General features: G+C 45.0%; 1 protein-coding gene across 1 annotated transcript in view; it reads left to right on the top strand.

Moving 5' to 3' along the window:
- The window catches only part of DFFB (DNA fragmentation factor subunit beta), a 36650-nt gene extending 15998 nt beyond the window's left edge, over window positions 1–20652 (top strand). The window contains exons 4-7 of the mRNA XM_082273167.1: window positions 5099–5178; window positions 10837–11007; window positions 18133–18233; window positions 20360–20652. Coding sequence (XP_082129293.1) covers window positions 5099–5178; window positions 10837–11007; window positions 18133–18233; window positions 20360–20594 — 587 coding nt within the window. The 3' untranslated portion in view covers window positions 20595–20652. The remainder of the gene's footprint in view (window positions 1–5098; window positions 5179–10836; window positions 11008–18132; window positions 18234–20359) is intronic.
- The last annotated feature ends 3295 nt before the right edge of the window (window positions 20653–23947 follow it).

Here is a 23947-nt window from a genome sequence, read left to right as displayed (position 1 = left end):
CAGGAGAAGAGGCAGCCATCACCCTCCTTCTGGGTCCTGGCTTCCCGCCAAAGACACCCTGTCACATGTGCCATTGGGTTTTATGGTTAATCCCAGGATGCACTGCGGTTGTGCCCTCCCACTGGGACTGCCACAAAAGCCTTCGTGTCACTGGCTGGGTTTCCTCCACTGTCCAACAGGCTCCCCTATTGGATACAGTGGGGACACTCCATCAGACCAAGTGAATCACACCTGGACACATGCAACAGGCATAACTAACAGATCAGGCTCTCCTGATAAGCAGACAGAGCCAAAAACTAGGCTTTTACCTAGCACCTATCTAGGAGGGTGCTACACCAGGTTGGGACATAAAACATTTTAACACCTCCTACACATAAATTTGGTGAAATAGGGACGACTTGACAAATATACTCCTTTTATGGTACAACCCAACCAGGGGATAAAACAGGCTTTGCTGCCCTCTAACAGCTGGGGTAATCCAAAAGGAAACTACAAAAGAGGGCGCACCGGCCTAGTGCATCATCCCACAGATACTTTATTGTAAAATGATATAATAAAATATACTCAAAAACAATGCATGTAACCAGCACATCAAGCCACTAACTCATGGCACAATGGTAGGAATCACCCAGAGCGTTCGTTCCAATGCCAAGAGGACAATGGACTAGCCATTTTGTTGATCCTGGACAGCGTCTCTTCGAGGTTGGAACGCTCTGCGTCATTCCTACCACTGTGCCACGAGCTAGTGCCTTGATGTCCTGGTTACAGGCATTGTTTTTGAGTATATTTTATTATATAATTTTACAAGTATCGGTGGGATAATGCACCAGGATGGGACAGTCCCAGGATGTGGGACATGCACAGAAAAAGTACCCAGTGGCCTCAGTATCCCAGGGGGCTTTGGGAAATGGAACACTTGATTCTTGCCTAGACAAGAAATCAGGTAGCGCGGGGATGTGTGCCCCGAAAAAAGGTGTTTAACAAATTAAATTAAAGTGCAGGGGGGTAGGAAGTGAATGAGAGATAGTTGATGGGGGAGGGTGCAGGTCCTCTAAAGAACAGAGGGATGCATGAGACACAAAAGGCTCTTTACATATATTGTACATTCATATCAGTCCCTGCCCCCAAGAAGCACCCAATCTACAGTCCCTATATCACATACATACTGTACATATGAGGGCCAACTTAGACTGTAGCCAGGTACCCTTGTCTTTGGGGTGTGGGAGGAAACCGGAGTACCTGAACAAAACCCATGCAAGCACAGGGAGGACATGCAAACTCCATTCAGGTAGTGTCCTGGTTGGGATTTAATCATGATGCAGAACAGTGGCGGAGCTAGACTTTTAAAACAGGGTTGGCAAGGTATTATTTTTTTGCGGCGTATCCTCTTCGTCGCGCATTTTTAGTAGTGCAGAGTTACTACAGTGTGCCCCCATTCAATGCAGAGTTACTACAGCATGCCCCCCATCAATGCAGCGACCAGCGTGCCGTGTCCCCATCAATGCAGTGACCAGCGTGCCGTGTCCCCTTCAATGCAGTGACCAGCATGCCCCCCCATCAATGTAGTGACCAGCGTACCCCTACAATCAATGTAGTGACCAGCGTACCCCCCCATCAATGCAGTGACCAGTGTAGCGTGTCCCCTTCAATGCAGTGACCAGCATGCCCCCCCATCAATGTAGTGACAAGCATGCCCCCCATCAATGTAGTGACCAGCGTACCCCCCCATCAATGTAGTGACCAGGGTACCCCCCCCCCATCAATTTGGTGACCAGCGTACCCCCCAATCAATGTAGTGACCAGCGTACCCCCCATCAATGTAGTGACCAGCGTACCCCTACAATCAATGTAGTGACCAGCGTACCCCCCCCCCCATCAATGCAGTGACCAGTGTGCCGTGTCCCCTTCAATGCAGTGACCAGCATGCCCCCCATCAATGTAGTGACCAGCATGCCCCCCATCAATGTAGTGACCAGCATACCCCCCCATCAATGTAGAGGGAACATGTGGGACGGATGTCGGGCTCTGTTCTGCTACCTTCTACAACCACTGAGTATCGTACGTTTGGGGATGTGACTATCGCCTATGCTCGCAGCACGATAGTCGATATTCAGGTACTTATCACATCGACTATTGTTCAGCCCTACCTATGAGTGTAATGTTTTCAGCGGGGTGGCAACAGGGGTGGCAAGGACTTTGTCTGGGGTGGCAATTGCCACCCCAGCTAGCCCTCTGGCTCCGCTACTGATGCAGAACGCTTCATTTCTACCTGACCAGCAGAAAGAGACCTCTGGGATGTTCAGGGGTTTATGAAGCACCCCTTATTACCAGGTCATTATGTCAGCCCGGCCCCCAGGTGAAAATAATGGAGGAGGCTTCTCTCTTATTACAGGCAGCATGTTTATCCCTTTCCAGGCTGTGAGCTCTTTAACATGCTGGAGCTCCCACATTCTCTGCAGGATGGGGTGGTAAGGTTGGGGGGGGGGGGGTAAAGCTGCCTCATTACAAGCAAAGTCTCCCATCTTACTAGGTGGGCTGCTAACACTGCAAGATTGTATACAAATGTGCCAGTGCGGGACTGAGGAGAGATCCATTATAAGCCCACAGAGCACTTCCATCAACTCAATTTTCCAGTGCCGATTGCTCCTTTATTGAATCTGTAGCAGTCCCTTAGTGTAGGATGCTTGGTACATTTCGTTTTTTCGACACTTCTGTAATAAAGGGAGCAGTGATCATTGTTGATTGCTTCCCCCTGCCTCTGGAAGAAGCTTCCTGGAGAGCTGGGTTCCTTCTCCCCAGGAGGTTTTCAGAACCTGAAGGGCTGCTGTCCTCAGGCAGCCCATGGACTGTACAGCTGCTCTAGAGGCCTCAGCGGTGTCAGGGTTGAGGGGCCTGGATGGACTTTGCTAGAATCTGATTGCAGAACCTGAGCACAGGGGATGTGGTCTGGAGAGAAGCCATCTCACTCAATGGACCATGTTCAGAGGAAGCTGGAAGGTGGCAACTGTCCTGGGGACTTGTGAGTAAACTTGACAGTAGTGGGGACCCTAAACTGATACCTGTGACTGTGCGGTGTTCTGGAAACTGCACTGGGTACCAGTAGCTGTGCATCCGCACAAGGTAACCAGACGCCATAAAGGCTTGCCTCATGGTCTTCAGCTATGAGGCCTTCGTTCAACACCCACTGTTATTCAAGGAGAAGACTCTCCTCTAATCATTAAGTGCTGAGTGTTTTGGAGTATCCCATGCCCTAACCCCTCTCCTTTTAAAGTTCCTCTAGCAAAAAAGACATCCCCCAGTCTTATTCATTGGTACCAGTGTGAATGGACGGGTGTTTGCAGGGGCGGGGCAGCCTCTGTACTTTAAGGAAAGTTCCAGTTTATATCATAAAGTGAAAATGTATCTCAACAAGCCGTGCAAAACACCCATGAGTAAGAGAGTGAATAAAGAAATAAATACATAAAAAACATAAATAAATCAAAAATAGGTGACAATTAATAAACAGGGATTGATCAAATTGTGCACCAAAGCAAAAAGGGCAACAAAGAGTCCACATTCAATCCACTGTAATCAAATAGTGACTAGTGATCAGATAGTAAGCGTCCCGTGCTGAAAATTGGGTCACTGCAAAGCCGGTTTGCCGTGCTGTGTAGCCACTCCCCTTTGACAAAGTCGGATGTGACGAAACGCGTCAGAGCGTGGCTACACAGCACACAGCAGGAGTGATCAGAGGAGGTTCCCGAGGGTCCGTCTCACCAGCGTGGAGGTGGTGAGGACTGAGGGAGCACCCCAGACCCCCTGTTGTTTTGTAACGTGTGCTGATGTTTTAACGCCCTGTAAATGCAATTCATGTTGGGTTTACAAATTAATAAACACATAGTTTAAGACCTTTTTGCACTAGTGGGACACTCTTTCTTCTTTTTATGTATATGGGAGAGGAGGAGTTGGTCTAATTGAGTAATCCAAGGAGGATTCCCCTGAACACAATGGTGGTTCTAATTGCGCATTTGGCCCTAACCATGAAAATGGGGGGGGGGCGACATTATGGGGTGAGTTGGGAGTGGAATCATGGAGGTGGTGGATTTTGTGGTGACCCAATTTTCAGCACAGCACTCTTACTATCTGATCACTAGTCACTATTTGATTACAGTGGATTGAATGTGGACTCTTTGTTGCACTTTTTGCTTTGGTGCACGGTTTGATCAATCCCTGTTTATTTATTGTCACCTCTTATTGATTTATTTATTCGCTCACTTATTAAAGAGGTTGTAAACCCAATTTTTTTTTTTTTTCAACCTGAAAGAGAAACACATAATGAGCTAGTATGCATCGCATACTAGCTCATTCTGAAATACTTACCTTAGAACGAGCCCCCGCAGTGCCGCCCGCTTACCCCTATGACGGGTGACATGTCCAGTCACCCGTCTTCTGGGATCACAGCATCCGGCCATCTGATTGGCGGAAGCCGCGGTGACGTCAGCTGGCGGTCAGGGCACGGAGCTCTGAAGAAAGGGCACCAGCGGCCGTTCCTTCAGAGGGCATGCACCAGTGACGTCACTGGCTGCATGTAAGGTAAATATCTCCTAAATGGTGCATGTTTAGGAGATATTTACAGTACCTATAGGTAAGTCTTATCATAGGATCACCTATAGGTAAAAGTTGCAGAGGAGGGTTTACTTCCTCTTTAATGGGTGTTTTGCGCAGCTTGTTGAGATACATTTTCACTTTATGATATTTGCTTTAATTTGTTAAGCTGCAGCACATATATATATATATTTTGTGATCATTTATGTGAGTACATTTATGCACTGTTTATTTATTCACTTTAAGCATGAGAGCTTCTTCTAATAAGATCCAGTTTATATCAGAGCCCCCTACAAGGGTAATGCTACGGATCTTTTCAGGGAGAAATGTGAGAGCCGCCATCCATGAAGTCCTTCAAAATGTTAGTTGCCCGTCCTCAATATTTCCGAGTCACATGCAGATGAGAAAGTTGGAGTGAAGTCAGATCTTATCTTTTATCTCTATTAAACTGCTTGTAATCTAGAAATAGAAGCTACAAATATAATATATATGTTTGTGTTTTTATATTTCTCAGGCATTGAGTCTCGGTTTAAGAACAAGTCCAGTTACATGAGGTTCAGGTGTGAGAGTCGGATCCGGGGTTACATGAAAGAGGTAAATACACTGGGCAAGGGGGCGACTCATATGAGGCATCAACCACATCACCCCTAGCTATAGCAATACAGAATATTTGACTAAGAGAGACCCCATTTATAATGGAATATTTGTATTCATGGAATATCAAACTGTCAAAACGTGCAAAACTTCTTTATTACCTGTTTAAAATTTCAATAAAAATCAATGAAAAGAAAGAGGTAAATACGTGTATGATAGAAAAAGATTGCATTACCTTGGGCACAGACTTAGAAAATTGTTCAATGTGATCAGTATACAGGATCTAAAGAAAAAAAAATGTAAGATATTTCTTGTCTTTTTTTTTTAACCACTTCTGGTTAAAATTAATGACCAGGCCATTATTTGCGATACGGCCCTGCGTTACTTTAACTGACCATTGGGCGGTTGTGCAACGCTGCAGCCAAATAAATAATATACGCTTATTGGGATTTTTCTTTTTAAAAATAAGTAGCAGAATACAAATTGGCCTAAATTTATGAAGAAATTAGATTTTCTATTTTTTTTTTTTTTTGGATGTTTTATAGCAGAAAGTAAAAAATATATATATATTTTTTTTTAAATTATCTGTCTTTTTTTGTTTATAGCGCAAAAAATTAAAAACCACAGTGGTGATCAAATACCACCAAAAGAAAGCTCTGTTGGTGGGGAAAAAAATGACATAAGTTTTATTTGGGTACAGCGTTGCATGATGTTACGCTCCTGCGTTTTTATTGTAAGCTGGATTTGCAGCTGCAGAATCTCCACTCAGTAGTCATGTAGAGATGTGTTGGAATACCAGATCCAACTCTCCAGACTCATCACTGTGGGCCTGTCTGCTTCAGCATACAGATATACACACACTCAATAAGATGTTCCTGGAGTGATAGAATGTATATGATAGTATGGAGGTGATGTGCTGAAGGGACAGGTGTGAGCAGTGACAGTAATGATAAGCACTTGATAGTAATGTTCAGGAGAGTAGTAGGTGGTAATAGGTAGAATGCAGATAGGTTAGTAATCATGTATGGTAACAGGTGGTAAGGACAGCAGATGACATATACAGGATAGACTAACCCAGTGCAAGGATAGATGGTAGTAGACTCGAGAGCTAGCAATCTATGTAACAGTGCAGATGGTAGAATTAGTATGCATAGATAGTAACAGTCCTTAATGTGCAGAAGATGATAGTGTAAGTTAGTTATGGAGGATTCCCCTGTGGGGTACTTATCACTGGTAAGGTTTACTAAGTAGAGGGGTCCAGTAATGAGGGAGTGATCCAGTAGCGAGATACGGGATCAGTACCGAGGTTCCGGTCTGTTCCAGGTAAAGGCAAATAGCTGGAGGTTCCGACAGCAAGACAAGGCTTGTGAGCATGTAGACACACATTGAACGAACAATGTGAGAGAGAACGCTGGCGATTGAAATAGCCGCTCAGCGGCGCTCAGCGATGACGTCATCCGTCTTAAAGGTGTATGCGTTCCACCTAACTAGAAAGGTGGGACGCAATGTTTTGAAAGGAAAATGGTAAATAAGGGTACCAAAGGTACCAGAATCTTACACATGACCGCATTGTTAACCAGTTCTGGACCGGAAGAATTTACCCCCTTAACCACTTAAGCCCCGGAGGATTTGGCTGCTAAAAGACCAGGGGGTATTTTTGCAATTTTTTTTTTTACTGCGTGACTTTAACGGACAATTGCGCGGTTGTGCGACGCTGTACCTAAACGAATTTGATGTCCTTTTTTTCCCACAAACAGAGCTTTCTTTTGGTGGTATTTGATTACCTGTGCGATTTTTTTGATCATGCGCTATAAACAAATAAAGAGCGTCAATTTTGCAAAAATAACAATATTTTTCACATTTTTTTTTATATGAAATTCCCCAAAAAAAATATGTAAAAATCAAAATTTTTTAACATTTTCGGACAATTTGTTTTATGCTACATATGTTTGGTAAAAAAAATCGCAAAAAGCGTATTTTGATTGGTTTGCGCAAAAGTTATCGCGTTTACTAACAAAGGGAAAGATTTTTGTCATTTTTGTTGTTTTTTTTTTTTAACGCGTAATGGCGGCGATCTGCGATTTTTTTGCGGTACTGCGACATTGCGGCGGACAGATCGGACCCTTGACTGACATTTTTGACACTTTTGGGGGTACCAGTGACATTACTGCAGTAATCAGTGCTATACATATGCACTGTTACTGTAAAAATGACACTGGCAGGGAAGGGCTTAACTTTATTGGAGAGGGAGGGGTTAAGTGTGTCCTAGGGGCGTGTTTCTAACTGTAAAGGGACATTGCTATTGGTGTAAAAACAAAGATCAACGGTCCTACATAGTAGAACCGTCTGATCTTCATTTTTACACCCGGGAGAATGACAGGCAGCTTGTTTACATAAGCCGTCCGCCTTTCTCCCTTCACCGGAGCGATCGTGAGTGACGATCGGGTCCGCCGGTCACACGCACTGACTTGTCAGTGAACGAGCCGGGAAAGGCGCGTGCCCGCCCGCAATTGGATTGCAAGTCAGTGACAGGCGAGTGACGTACCCCTACGTCACTCTGCCTGGCCGGGGCTGACCGCCGCAGTATATAGTTGTGCGGCGGTTGGCAACCGGTTAATGACCAGGCCATTTTTTTGCAATACGGCACTGCGTTACTTTAACTGACAATTGTGCGGTCGTGTGACGCTGTACCCAAATAAATAATATACGCTTATTGGGATTTTTCTTTTTAAAAAATATGTGGCAGAATACAAATTGGCCTAAATTTATGAAGAAATTAGATTTTCTATTTTTTTTTTTTTTTTTGGATGTTTTATAGCAGAAAGTAAAAAATATTGTTTTTTTTTTTTTTTTTTTAAATTGTCGCTCTGTTTTTGTTTATAGCGCAAAAAAATTAAAAACCGCAGTAGTGATCAAATACCACCAACAATAAATCTCTATTGGTGGGGAAAAAAAAATGACAGAAGTTTTATTTGCATACAGCGTTGCATGACCGCATTGTTAACCACTTCTGGACTGGACGGATTTCCCCCCTTAATGACCAGGCCATTTTTTGCAATACGTCACTGCGTTACTTTCACAGACAATTGCGCAGTCGTACGACACTGTAGCCAAATAAAATAGATTTTCTTCTTTTCCCACAAATAGAGATTTCTTTTGGTGGTATTTGATCACCTGTGCGTTTTGTTTTTTTTTGCGCTATAAACAAGAAAAAAACGATATTTTTGACTTTATGCTATAAAACATTCCCAATAAAAAAAAAATAAAAATCTAATTTTTTTTTCATCCTTTTAGGCCAATTTGTATTCTGCTACATATTTTTGGTAATAAAAAAAAAAAAAAAATCCCAATAAGTGTATATTGATTGGTTTGTGCAAAAGTTATTGCGTCTACAAACTAGGGGAAAGACTTATGTCATTTTTATTTATTTTTTTACTAGTAATGGCGGCGATCATCGTTTTTTTTTTTTTTTTTTTGCGGGATTGTGACATTGCGGCGGACAGACCAGACACCTAACTGACATTTTTGACTCTTTTAGGGGGACCAGTGACAATATTTTTCACATTCTGCTATATAACATTCCCAATTAAATTATATTTTTTTTCAGCCTTTTAGGCCAATTTGTGTTCTGCTACGTATTTTTGGTAAAAAAAAAAAAAAAATACCAATAAGTGTATTTTGATTGATTTACGTAAAAGTTATCGAGTCTACAAACTACGGGAAAGATTGATGTCATTTTATTTATTTATTTATTTTTTACTAGTAATGGCGGCGATCTGTGATTTTTAGCGGGACTGCAACATTGCGGCGGACAGATCGGACCCCTAACTGACATTTTTGACACTTTTGGGGGTACCAGTGACATTACTACAGTAATCAGTGCTATAAATATGCACTGTCACTGTATTAATGACACTGGCAGGGAAGGGGTTAACACCAGGGGCGATCAAAGGGCCAATTTCAGACAGGAGACCGCGGTTTGGATAATGAATGATTTGCAGTTCAGCCATTGCTGACTTTTTTTTTTTTTTCTATAAAGTACAAGCCTCAGGGCTGCCATCTTTATAGCAGATAGCTGCCATAACCCCGGTATTTTTAAAAACAGCGGGCGATGGGCTTTCTGATCAGGGTGGTCCCAACGGCGGACTCGCTACGTCCCGCCCATTTTCCCCTCTTACCGGACCCGTAGGCAGCAGGGGAAAACGATCCGGTCCCGGATCCTCTGAGACAGGAAGTTGAGTGAGGGCAAGATGGCCCCCACTCCACTCTATGGTCTTGGAGGACCGGAGCGACATCAAACGTCGTTGCCTAGCAACCAGTTTAAAGGGCCGATTTCTTTTTTTTTTTTTCAACATTTTTTTTTTTTTTTTCTTTTTTATCGTAGTTTTGAGGTGTGAGGTCTTTTTAACCCCAGATCTCACTACCTGTCCTGCTTATTTCTATTACAAGGGATGTTTACATTCCTTGTAACACGAATAAAAATGATCACAATTTTTTTTTTTATTTTTAAAAAACTGTGTAAAAATAAAAAATAATAAGTAAAATAAATAGGGGAGAAAAAAAATGAAAGCGCCCCGTCCCCGTTAGCTTGCCCACATATGTAAACGGTGTTCAAAGCACACATGTGAGGTATCCCAGCGATCGTTAGAGCGAGAGCAATAATTCTATCCCTAGACCTCCTCTGTAACTCTAAACTGGTAACCTGTAGACATTTTTAAAGTGTTGCCTATGGGGATTTTTAAGTACCAAAGTTTGTCGCCATTTCACGAGCGTGCGCAATTTTGAAGCACGACATGTTGGGTATCTATTTACTCGGCGTAACATTATCTTTCACATTATGGAAACAAATTGGACTAACTTTACTGTTTTCTTATTTTTTAATTAAAAAAAGTTAATTTTTTTCCAAAATAAATAGCGTTTGGAAGACCGCTACGCAAATACGGTGTGATAAAAAAATATTGCAAAGATCTCCATTTTATTCTCTAGAGCAGTGATGGGGAACCTTGGCACCCCAGATGTTTTGGAACTATATTTCCCATGATGCTCATGCACTCAGTAGTATAGTTGAGCATCATGGGAAATGTAGTTCCAAAACATCTGGGGTGCCATGGTTCACCATCATTGGCCTAGGGTCTCTGATAAAAAAAAAAAAAAAAAAAAAAAAATATATATACACATAATATATAATGTTTGGGGGTTCTAAGTTTTCTAGCAAAAAAAAATGATTTTAGCTTGTAAGCCGGGTCTTATAGTGGTTATACTGTACATGGACAGACTTTTCACTACGCCAACATTTCTGTATCAAAAGTCTTTTTTTTTTTTTTTTTGATCTTTTTTAATATTCTAGTTTTCTGAGATGGTGAATTTTGGGGTGTCACTCGCTGGAAGCCATAATCATCAAAATTAAAAGAAATAAATGCTGGAAATCTCTAACACATCTATAGAAAATATAGGAGGTTAACTTTTTGAATTAAATTACTGAAATAAATTAACTTTTTGAAGATATTTTAATTTTATGAGATGTACCTGTATATGGGCGGGGGGGGGGGGGGGATTCCCATGGTGATAATGTCAGGCCAGCAGAATTTCTTGCAAAGTTCGGATGATATGCTAGTAAAACTCAGACTGTTTTGCACCCCCTCCCCCCCCCCCCTCCAGGTTCAGAGTTCAGCGGCCTCCATGGGCCCGGCTGCCAGGGAGGACTACGACAACCTCATAGGGGCGCTGACCAAGGAGCTGAAAAGTGCCGAGTACAATGGACGTTACTTCGACAGGACGGAGCACCAGGCCAAACGCCTGTGTACTGAGGAGGGGTGGTTCTCCTGTCAGGTAAGACACGCCCCCTATATTGCTATGAACCCCCGGCATGCATGGGTTGTCCTTCTGGGAAAAGGAAGTCTATACTGGTTTATATAAACATTTTATTTATGTCCGGGACTAAAATATTTATTTATCTGAATCGCACGGTGCAGGACTCAGGCTGGATGTTCATAGACCATGGGCTATACCTATGGCCCTCCAGTTGTTCAGGAACTACAATTCCCATCATGCCTAGCAGGACCGTTTTTAAGGCAGGGCAAATGGGGCAGCTGCCCCGGGCCCAGTCATTGTTGTGGGGCCTAAAGCAGCTGCCCCTTGAGCCCGCACTGCCTGAGAATAGTTGATAAGTGGATTTGGGAGGGCCCAAGAAAATGTTTGCCCAGGGTCCAATCAATATTAAAGACGGCCCTGATGCCTAGTCATGTCTGTGAATGTCAGAGTTTTCCAATGCCTCATGGGATGTGTAGTTCTGTAACAGCTGGAGGACCGTAGTTTGAGGACCCCTGGGCTATAGGCTGCTACCGTTAAGTGATTGGACACTGGCAAAGCTTTTGGACACGCCCCTTGGGCATTCCTCTATAACCCCACCCCCACTCCTGAAGATATCAGTTTTTTGCTAGTGTCCTTAGGTGACGGATCTCTTCTCCCTTATGGAGACGTGTTCTATGCCTAACCACTTGTCCTCTGGAAGATTTACCCCCCTTCATGACCAGGCCATTTTTGCGATACGGCACTGCGTTACTTTAACTGCTTGCCGACCACCTGCCGCAGTATCTGCTCAGCTATGAAAATCGACGTATGGGTACGTCGGTTCGTGGGAGCGGTCCTGGGGGCGAGCATCACGCCCCCACTAGGCAGATCCACGGGACCGGCGGTACCGATTGCCACCAGGCACCTGCAATTCCTCCCCGCTGAGAGAGAAGGACGGTCGGATGTTGTAAACACAGCTGACCGTTCTTCTCCCTGGAATGATCACAGAGCTCCTTCTATATAGGAACACATGTCTCTATGGTCATTTCACAAGTCCCTCCCCCATACAGTTAGAAAACACCCCCTAGGCTCACACTTAACCCTTTGATCACCACTGGGTTGGGTAGCATTTTTTGGCTCTGAGGAAGAAGGTCCTCCCTCGAAACACGTCAGCCCAGGCAATATAGTCGCTGACACCAGTATGTCATCCAGGACAGGGGTTCCCTAGTCACCTTGGAGACGTTCGGTTCCATTGCCTTTCATGTGCTATATCATCACTCAGTATAATGTAGGTTGTCTATGGATTATAATAAACCTTTTTTTGGGGTGATGCACGAGGTCGGTGCGCCCTTTTTTTTTTGTTCTCTTTCAGTACATTTTGGATACCCTTGGTCCTGAGGGGGCAGCAAGACCTTGAGTGGTGCATATCAAGACCATATAAGATCCCTTATCCTTCATTTCACCCGAACACAGGAGAATTTTTTGTTTAGTCTTAACCCCTTCCCTGCCAGTGTCATTAGTACAGTGACAGTGCATATTTTTTTTTTTTTCAATCAAACAGGTTCTTTATTTAAAAAAAAAAACACAAATAAGCAAACAAAGGAAATGTCATGGGAATACAGCAAAACAGGTGGTATCAAAAAGAAATACTTGGATACATCCGTCACATAGATTAAGTGCAAGAATTGCCGAGTTGTAAGAGTATTGGGCCTGTGCTCCAAACAGGATACAAAAGTGGGAAATGTGGTGAATAAATTCAAACAGTAGTTCAAGATCAAATAAATGTCTCCGGGGCCTGCGACCGTGCATATGTATAGCACTGATTACTGTAGTAATGTCACCGGTCCCCCCAAAAGTGTCAAAAATGTCAGTTAGGGGTCCGATCTGTCCGCCGCAATGTCGCAGTCCCGCAAAAAATCACAGATCACCGCCATTACTAGTAAATAATAAAAATAAATAAATAAAAATGACATAAATCTTTCCCCTAGTTGGTAGATGTGATAATTTTTGCGCAAACCAATCAAAATACGCTTATTGGGATTTTTTTTTACCAAAAATATGTAGCAGAAAGCAAATTGGTCTAAAAGGATGAAAAAAATTTTGTTTTTTAAATTTTTATTTTTGGGGAATGTTATATAGCAGAATGTAAAAAATATTGGGTTTTTTTTTATGTTCTTTTTCAGAATCGTTGCATTTTTTTGTTTATAACACAAAAAATAGAAAATCGCAGAGGTGATCAAATACCACCAAAAGAAAGCTCTCTATTTGATCACCACTGCGTTTTTTTCATTCTTTGCGCTATAAACAAAAAAAAGACAGACCATTTAAAAAAAAAAAAAATAATAATTTTTTTACTTTCTGCTATATAAAAAAAAAATTTGAAAATCAAATTTCTTCAAAAATTTAGGCCAATTTGTATTCTGCTACATATTTTTTAAAAAGAAAAATCCTAATAAGCGTATATAAATTGGCTTGGGCAAAAGATATAGCGTTTACAAACTATGGGATATATAATGGAATTTAATTTTTTTTTTTATACTAGTAATGGCGGTAATCAGCGACTTATAGCGGGACTGCGATATTGCCGTGGACGGTCTGACACTTTGTGGGAACCAATGACAGTAAACAGTGATCAGTGCTAAAAATCTGCACTGTCACTGTACTAATGACACTGGCTCCCATGCCTTTAGCAGCCAATTTTCTCATTCTGCCCCTCAAATTGTACAATCTTCATTAAAACCACTTAAGCCCCGGAGTATTTGGCTGCTCAAAGACCAGAGCCTATTTTGCGATTCGGCACTGCGTGACTTTAACGGACAATTGCGCGGTCGTGCGACGCTGTACCCAAATGAAATTGATGTCCTTTTTTTCCCATAAACAGAGCTTTCTTTTGGTGGTATTTGATCACCTGTGCGATTTTTATTTTTTGCGCTATAAACAAAAAAAGAGCGACAATTTTGAAAAAATAACAATATTTTTCACATTTTTTTTTATATGAAATTCCCCAAAAAAATATGTAAAAATCTAAATTTTTTAACATTTTAGGCCAATTTGTTTTCTGCTACATATTTTTGGTAAAAAAAAATGCAATAAGCGTATTTGGATTGGTTTGTGCAAAAGTTATCACGTGTACAAACTACGAGATCGATTTATGTCATTTTTATTTTTTTTTTTTTTTTTTTTTACTAGTAATGGCGGCAATCTGCGATTTTTTTTTTTTTTTTTTTTTTTTTTTTTTTTTTGCGGGACTGCGACATTGCGGCGGACAGATTGGACCCTTGACTGACATTTTTGACACTTTTGGGGGTACCAGTGACATCACTACAGTAATCAGTGCTATAAATATGCACTGTTACTGTAAAAAGGACACTGGCAGGGAAGGGGTTAACTTTATTGGTGATCAGTGGGTTAAATGTATCCCTAGGGGCGTGCTTCTACCTGTCAGGGGGCGTGGCTTGTGATGTAACCACAGAGACATACGATCCTACATAGCAGGATCATATGATCTCTGCAGTTACACCAGGGAGAATGACAGACGGTTGTGTTTACATCAGCCGCCTACCTTTCTCCCTCTCCAGCGGGAGATTGCGAGTGGCCGGCGGACATCGGAGCCGCCGTTCACACGCGCAGGGATGGCCGTGAATGAGTGTGGGCGGCAGCGCGCCTCCGGCGGCGCGCGCTCGCCCCCTACAGGCTCCTGGGTGGCGACGTAGATCTACGTTGGTTTGCCCAGGAGTGGCTGACTGCCGCAGTAAATAAACTGTGGGCGGTCGGCAAGTGGTTAGAGGATGTTCTAAGTCTTGACTCTGCAGAGAAACCTACTTCCCGGCTATACTCCCATCTTATCAGGGTGCCCCCCGCAGCATTTCATTCTGGGACCCAGGCAGCACAATGTCTAGGGCCAGCCCTGCTCCTAGCCGATCAGCGGGTGCCGACAGACATCTATTGGCAGGCACCCGCTGATAGGCTTGTGCTGTGTCAAATCACAGCACAGCTGCGGTGCCGGCAGTGGGTGCTCGCCCCCCCTACCTGGAAGTGGCGGATCACGCACTAGGTACACGATCGGGCGCAGGAGAGCCGCTCTGCCGCTGTATAACTAAGTTATGCAGTTTACTAATTTTTCTTTATATTTATTTTTTTGGATCCTTTAATCAATTCTTCACTTCCTTCTACTATAACAATAGAAGCAGCGCAACCTGATTGGTTCATCCTCCATAATATCTTCTGAGCCGTACCCGGACTTCACATGGGCTCTGAGTTAGGTGGGATGGGAAATTGGGTACAAAAAAAAGATCAGCAGCTTCCAAATTTTGTCTTCTTGTTCCTTACCCAACAATAAAAATAGCTAAAACAGGAAATAAAGAAGTGAGGAAGATAAAGTGATTGATGTGAAGAAGTTGCAGAAATCAGTGACTCGGAGACCTTCATACTATAATCCGCCACATTAACATTGAAGAGCTGGTCGGTGGTGCGCGGCGGCTTCTAACAATGTTTTCACCGCTCCGTTAATTCTCTTTGCTTCAATGAAATTCCGGTTTAATTTTCAGATTTTTATATACCAAGGTCAGTCAATGTTACATCCGATCTCTGACAATGTACCGTGTTTGGTGAAGTCTGCAATGAGAGAGAATTAAAAAAAAGATCTAAATGATCTTTCATATCGCAGAGACACAAGAAGAGTGATATCCTGTGTGAGCGATCGTATACAGTATACAGATCAATGTTTGTAAAGGATTAGAAGGAATTGTGCGGCTTCCAAAATTCTGAGTCGCTGACCTGGAAGAAGCGAACAGCCAAATAAGAATGAAAAGTCTGGTGGTCCAATGTGGTCATTGAAGGTCAGCGACTCGCTGGATGGAGATGGCGGCTTCATGGTGACCTCCCCCAACTTCCATCTTTTATAAATCAACAATGGCAACGCCTCTATTTCCTGAGAGGTCCAATCCAAATCCAACTACAAGCACAGGAAGAGACAATATTGTCAACTGTAATTCGCTTTATCCAGTCTTATAAGTCCCCCTGGGGGGGGGGGGGGGGATCTTATTATTTAAAAAGCTTCCTCCTCCCTCTTTATTTATTTTCTCCTTTCTTTTACTTTTTTCTTCCACTTCCTCCCTCCCTCTCTCCTTCCTTCTTTCTTCCTTCCTCTCTTCCTCCCTCCCTTCCTCTCTTCCTCCCTCTCTTCCTCCCTCCCTTCCTCTCTTCCTTCCTCTCTTCCTCCCTCCCTTCCTCTCTTCCTCCCTCCCTTCCTCCCTCTCTTCCTTCCTCTCTTCCTCTCTTCCTCCCTCCCTTCCTTCTTCCTTCCTCTCTTCCTTCCTCCCTTCTTTCTTTCTTTTTTCCTCCTTCCTTTTTCTTTTTCCTCCATCTCTCTCTCCTTCCTTCTTTCTCCCTCCCTCACTCCCTTCATTCCTTCTTTCTTCCTCACTCCCTTCATTCCTTCTTTCTTCCTCCCCCCCTTCATTCCTTCTTTCTTCCTCCCTCCTTCTTTTTACTTCTCCCTCCTTCCTTCTTCACCCCTCTTTCCACCTTTTTTTCTTTCTATCTTCTCTTCTTTCTTCCCCACTCCTTCCTCTTCTTCTTCCTTCCATTCTCTTTCCTGCTTTTTTCTTTCTTTCTCCCCTCCTCTTTCCTTCCTTCCTTCATTCCCTCATTCCCAATCCCAGACATCCGAACCTGCAAAAACTCATTTCAGGGAGGTGGCACTCCGCACCCCCCCCCCTCCCCCTACCATTTTATCACAACTAGAGGATGATGAAATGAAATGCAATCAGTATACAGAGGGTTACTTCTTCTGAGAGATATTAAAGGAACACTCTAACCACCATTCAGTGATTTGAAGTGGTGATGGTGGGAGGAGTCAGGAACACTGTGCATGCTGGGAGTTACAGTTATGTGCGGGGGGGATAGTCGCACCTCTAGCACATGTGACTTAGGCAGCCAGAAAATGTCATGTCCTTCATACAAGTAAGAACAAGGACGTGACATATTATGACAAAACACAACTAGTTATTAAAAACACATTGCAACAATTTACACACACTAATGCTCAGAACCTTTTCTACTTATTGTGGGTACTGTTGGTGGGTAATGCTGGTGGGGCCTGCCTGCAGGTACTGATGGTGGGCACTGCTGGTGCGGTTACTGCTGGCGGGTACTGGTGGTGCAGTTACTGCTGGCAGGTACTGGTGGTGCAGTTACTGCTGGCGGGTACTGGTGGTGCAGTTACTGCTGGCAGGTACTGGTGGTGCAGTTACTGCTGGCAGGTACTGGTGGTGCAGTTACTGCTGGCAGGTACTGGTGGTGCAGTTACTGCTGGCGGGTACTGGTGGTGCAGTTACTGCTGGCGGGTGCTGCTGGTGGGTACTGCTGGTGCAGTTACTGCTGGTGGGTACTGCTGGTGCAGTTACTGCTGGCAGGTACTGCTGGTGCGGGTAATGCTGGCGGGTGCTGGTGGTGCAGTTACTGCTGGTGGGTACTGCTGGTGCAGTTACTGCTGGTGGGTACTGCTGGTGCAGTTACTGCTAGCGGGTACTGCTGGTGCGGGTAATGCTGGCGGGTGCTGGTGGTGCAGTTGCTGCTGGTGGGTACTGCTGGTGCAGTTACTGCTGGTGGGTGCTGCTGGTGGGTACTGCTGGTGCGGGTAATGCTGGCGGGTGTTGGTGGTGCAGTTACTGCTGGCGGGTGCTGCTGGTGGGTACTGCTGGTGCAGTTACTGCTGGCGGGTACTGATGGTGCGGGTACTGCTGGTGTGGGTAATGCTGGCGGGTGCTGCTGGCGGGTACTGATGGTGCGGGTAATGCTGGCAGGTACTGCTGGTGGGTACTGCTGGCAAGTACTGCTGGTGCGATTACTGCCTACTGGTACTGTAGGTGCTGTTACTGCTGGCGGGTGAAATCCTTCCTCCATCCTTCTTCCTCCATCCTTCTTCTTCCCTCCTTGTTCCTCCCTAAGATTAAAAGTGGCCATTTTGACACAAATCCTGCAGGAATGGTCTGACGCTGCAGCATGTTTTTTTTTTTACTTTAAAGGTGAGGACAGACTTCCACTATCAACTCTTTGTGGGTTAAATATCGAGCGAATTAGTGATAGCTGGTTTTCTGCCTGGAACTGATCGCTTTGCTCTGCCATGACATGCATATCACTGTGTGCATTTTGTTATTTCAGGGTGCGTTTGATGAGAAGAATTGCACTTCCTGGCACTCTATCAATCCATACAGCAACAGAGAAAGTAGAATCCTTTTCAGCACATGGAACCTGGACCACCGGTAATGTCATGTGTTTTGGGGGGTTTTTTTTGGGTGGGGGACAAAGCTTAGAGCTCCTTTAGATGGGGGTTGACCTCCTCCCTGCGTGCTGAGCCGCTGTTTTCTGTGTCCGCCTTGGCGCTGTGTGTAGGCCGCCTACAGAAGTGGATGCAGACGCAGTGGCTGCACAGACACAGCCGCATGTCAAACCTGGAGCAAGAGCACAGATTCAAATGCACGCTGTCTGCCCCCATGTCCAGTTCTTCACATGCGGCTCTGTCTGTGCAGCCACTGCATCTGTATCCTCCCACTGACACCAATGATGGGGCGCTATTCCTCCCACTGACACCAATGATGGGGCGCTATTCCTCCCACTGACACCAATGATTGGGCGCTATTCCTCCCACTGACACCAATGATGGGGCGCTATTCCTCCCACTGACACCAATGATGGGGCACTATTCCTCCCACTGACACCAATGATGGGGCACTATTCCTCCCACTGATACCAATGATGGGGCGCTATTCCTCCCACTGACACCAATGATGGGGCACTATTCCTCCCACTGACACCAATAATGGGCACTATTCCTCCCACTGACACCATTGATGGGACACTATTCCTCTCACTGACACCAATGATGGGACACTATTCCTCCCACTCACACCAATGATGGGACACTATTCCTCCCCCTGACACCAATGATGGGGCACTATTCCTTCCACTGACACCAATGATGGGGCACTATTCCTCCCACTGATACCAATGATGGGGCACTATTCCTCCCCCTGACACCAATGATGGGGCACTATTCCTTCCACTGACACCAATGATGGGGCACTATTCCTCCCACTGATACCAATGATGGGACACTATTCCTCCCCCTGACACCAATGATGGGACACTATTCCTCCCCCTGACACCAATGATGGGACACTATTCCTCCCACTGACACCAATGATGGGACACTATTCCTCCCACTGACACCAATGATGGGACACTATTCCTCCCACTGACACCAATGGTGGGGCACTATTCCTTCCACTGACACCAATGATGAGACACTATTCCTCCCACTGACACCAATGATGGGGCACTATTCCTCCCACTGACACCAATGATGGGGCACTATTCCTCCCACTATCACCAATGATGGGGCACTATTCCTCCCACTGACACCAATGATGGGGCACTATTCCTCCCACTATCACCAATGATGGGGCACTATTCCTCCCACTGACACCAATGATGGGGCACTATTCCTCCCACTGATACCAATGATGGGGCACTATTCCTCCCACTGACACCAATGATGAGACACTATTCCTTCCACTGACACCAATGATGAGACACTAGTCTTCCCACTGACACCAATGATGGGGCACTATTCCTTCCACTGACACCAATGATGAGACACTATTCCTTCCACTGACACCAATGATGAGACACTAGTCTTCCCACTGACACCAATGATGGGGCACTATTCCTCCCACTATCACCAATGATGGGGCACTATTCCTCCCACTATCACCAATGATGGGACACTATTCCTTCCACTGACACCAATGATGGGACACTATTCCTTCCACTGATACCAATGATGGGACACTATTCCTTCCACTGATACCAATGATGGGACACTATTCCTTCCAATGATACCAATGATGGGACACTATTCCTCCCACTGACACCAATGATGGGGCACTATTCCTCCCACTGACACCAATGATGGGACACTATTCCTCCCACTATCACCAATGATGGGGCACTATTCTTCCACTGACATCAATGATGGGGCACTATTCCACCCACTGACACCAATGATGGGGCACTATTTCTCCCACTGATACCAATGATCGCTCAGGCGTCTGTGGGGGGCGAGCGCACGCCGGCACACTCCCGCCCCCGCTTTGCCCAAGCAGGGCGCAGCTCTGCAGGGTGTTTGTTGGGGTGAACACCCTACAAATTCAGGTGTTCAGCGAATGGCTGAACAGGCAAATCTTCATCCCGAACTCATACTCGGGCCGAACCGTTCGCCCATCCCTACTCCTCAGTAAGGAAGTACTGGGGAGGGGGGTGTAAACTGTTATACCAGATGATAATCCTGTACAATTCATGTCTTTTGTTTTATCTCCATACACTTCAGGATTGAGAAGAGTCGAACAATCTTGCCTTGCTTGGTGGAAGCCGTGAAGGAAAGTGAAGGGAGACGAGTCAATCATCAGTATTTTTTTGACCTTTTATTTACCACAAAGAACCTCAAACTGGTCCACATTGCTTGTCATAAGAAAACGGCACACAGCTTGTCCTGTGATAGTTCCAAGATATACACCAATCAGAGAAGAGCCAAAAATAAGAGAACTCGGAGCCAAGTATCATGAAGGGATTGTGGGGGGATCTTCATTTTTTTGTGTTTTTATTATTTTTATCATGGCAGCTATCTAAGGAAGGAGAACAAATTCATTTTTAAGCACTGACAGATTTTTATCTCATTGATTTTATCACAAAAAAAATATTTTTTATTTTTCAGCCATGAAATCTCCTGTATACTGATCGATTGATTTATTTATTTCGAATAAAAGCTTAGCTTTTGTATATTCCCAATATCTAAAAACGCCTCCTGTTTATTCCTATGAATATTCACTGCAAAATTCCGAAGCTTAATGTGGCTGTAAACCTCAGACGTGAAATCTGAACAAAGCACATCCCTTTATAGTGTGAACTTGCCTCAGTCCAGAGCACTAAGTGTCATTTCTGTCAGCTGCCTCCTTCCTCTGCTATCTTGCATTAGTCCTTTCTGACAAGTTTTCCTGACACCAAGAGAAAAAGGTGACAGGGGAGGGAGCTCCAGCACACAGCCTGTGATTGACAACCTCAGCTCTGATCCTGTGTGCTATGTGAAGGAAGGTGTAATGGAACCGTCCAGCACACAGCCTGTGATTGACAGCCTCAGCTCTGATCCTGTGTGCTATGTGAAGGAGGGTGTGATGGAACCGTCCAGCACCCAGCTTGGGTGCTTCCGTTAAGCTATAGCTTCCTCCAGTCTGGACCCAGGAACCAGGTATTCTACCTGAATATTGCACCCAAGAATGTAGGCGACTCCTTCTCACCCTGGGCCTCCGGAGCTACCACCGGTGTGGGGCAGAGGTCTGTAACATTCTGCCCTGATGCCAGCTCTTCCGCTGGGAAGCAAAATTAAAAGTTGGTTGCCTTGCAAAAATCCTCCAGGGCCACCGATAGATGCAGGCAGAGGTCAGCAGCGCTTTGCCTTGATGCCAGCGCTTCTGCTGTAGGCTCACGTCCTGGACAGAACCAGGCTTTCTATCCTGGGTGAACATCTTTTGCATCCGCTTCTGGAACTCCTGGAACACTTCCTCGATATCACTTGACACTGGGTCCCATTGGTGGTTTGGACTGCTTGCAGGGAGAAAGCAGATTCCACTGCTGCCAGCCAAATGTGACAGAACCATCAAGCCCCCAGCTTGGGTGCTTCCGTTAAGCTATAGCTTCCTCCAATCTGGACCCAAGAACCAGGTATTATACCTGAATATTGCACCCAAGAATCTAGGCGACACTAGCTTTCCTGCTCTGGAACTGGAACCAACTTTATTGTAAATTCACACAGAATATATAGCACACCAGATCAGGTGAGCCTAATCACAATATTGTATGCAAAAGTAACTGTATATAGGAACATAATTAACCACTTGGCGCTAGCCAGAGGCCAGCGGCATTCTGTCCTGTTGCCAGTGGTTCAGCTGGGGACCCCACATCGTACGCTTCGGCTAACTATTGTTGAGGGAGGGTGTCTTCCTCCACTCCAAGACTGTAGTTCTGCTGCTTGGAAGGGAGAATTACCACCTCCTCTCCCTTGTCCTTGGCCTGCCGCAGGGGGGGTGGCTTCTTCCCCCTCCCTTCATCTCGGACTGCCGCTGGGAGTAAGTACGGCTTCCTCCCCTCCCTGCATCTCTGACTGCCGGTGGGGAGATGAGCCGGTTGCTCCATCTCCTGGACTTCCTCTGATGAGGAAAGATGATTTCCTTCGCTCCCGAATCTCTACACTGCCAATGTACACCTAGGAGGCACACAATGGGAGCAAGACACTTGGCACATAACACCTTAAACCGATTCTATCAGGAGACCTCAGAATCAGGATACTTTGACCTAGTAATATTAACATCTGCTCTGAGTATCACAATCTAAAGCAGTTATTTCTGGTTTTGGGCATGGAGTCCCTAAATATGTATCTGGGTCCCCCAGTTCCCAGAGTCTGTGTGTTTTGGGGAGACATGGACTTGAATGAGAAATAAGACCACTGATAAGATACGGAAGTATTGGAGGTACAGAGGTATGAAGGTATTGGAGATATGGAGGTATCAGTGGTATGGGAGATATGGAGGTATTAGCAGTATGAAGGTACTGGAGGTACGGAGATATGAAGGTATCAGAGGTGTGGCAGGATCAGAGGTATGGAGGTATTGGAAGTATGAAGGTATCAGAGGTATGGGCGATATTGGAGGCATCAGAGGCAGTGGAGGTACCAGGTATCAAAGGTGTGGCGGGATCAGAGGTACGGAGATATGGGAGGTATTGGAGGTACGGAGGTATTGGAGGTATCAGAGGTTTGGCGGGATCAGAGGTACGGAAGTATGGGAGGAATGAAGGTAGCAGAGGTGTGGGGGATCCGAGGTATGGCGGTATCGGAGGTATCAGAGGGATGGAGGTATCAGAGGGATGGAGGTATTGGAAGTACAGAGGTAAGGAGGTATCGGAGATATGGAGGTACAGAGGTATGAAGGTATTAGAGGTGTGGCGGGATTGGAGGTACCGAGGTATTAGAGGTAGGTACAGAGGTATGAAGGCATCGGAGATATGGCGGTCTCAGAGGTATGGAGGTATCAGCTGTATGGGAGGTATTGGGGGTACAGAGATATGAAAGTATCAGAGGCGTGATGGGATCGGAGGTACGGCGGTAAGGGAGATATGGAGGTATCTGAGGTCTCGGAGATATGGAGGTATAAGAGGTATTGGAAGTACGGCGGTATCAGAGGTATAAGAGATATAGAGGTATCAGAGGTATGGGAGATATCAGAGGTGTTGGAGGTACGGAAGTATGAATTTATCAGAGGTTTGGCAGGATCAGAGGTATTGGAAGTATGGAAGGTATCGGAGGTAGCAGATGTGGCGGGATCAGAGGTACGGAGGTATGGGAGGTATGAAGGTAGCAGAGGTGTGGAGGTTTGGCAGGTATGAAGGTATCAGAGGTATGGAGGTTTGGGAGGTATCAGAGATGTGGCGGGATCAGAGGTACGGGCAGACAGATACACAGATAGTCTGTAGGGCGGTGACATCACACACCATCTGCTGATCCCGGGGGAAATGCTTTACACGTCCCCAATAATAATAATAAATGCAGATTTTTGTACCGGATATAAAAGGTTTCTTTTTTGTGTAAAGGTGAATTTCTTTTACCGTATTGGACGGCTATATTTACTTTGAGGGTCAAATGACATCTAGGGGTACGAGGCGGTACTAACTACTGAATGATATCTCTGCATCTTCCTATGATCTGCCTTACCTGAACCCATTACTACTGAGAGGGGGTGTGACCGTCCAACCAGATCTGAGCTCTCACTATAGATACCAATTCATGTTTGATGGATGGTGGATACAGGAAACCTTCTGTATACATCCGTTGGATACATTTGAGGAGGGGATACAATACATTCTGCAA

Source organism: Pelophylax lessonae, assembly GCF_965119305.1.
Source record: "Pelophylax lessonae genome assembly, chromosome: 12".
NCBI classification, from domain to species: Eukaryota; Metazoa; Chordata; class Amphibia; order Anura; family Ranidae; genus Pelophylax; species Pelophylax lessonae.
This window is presented reverse-complemented; position numbering and strand designations above follow the sequence as displayed.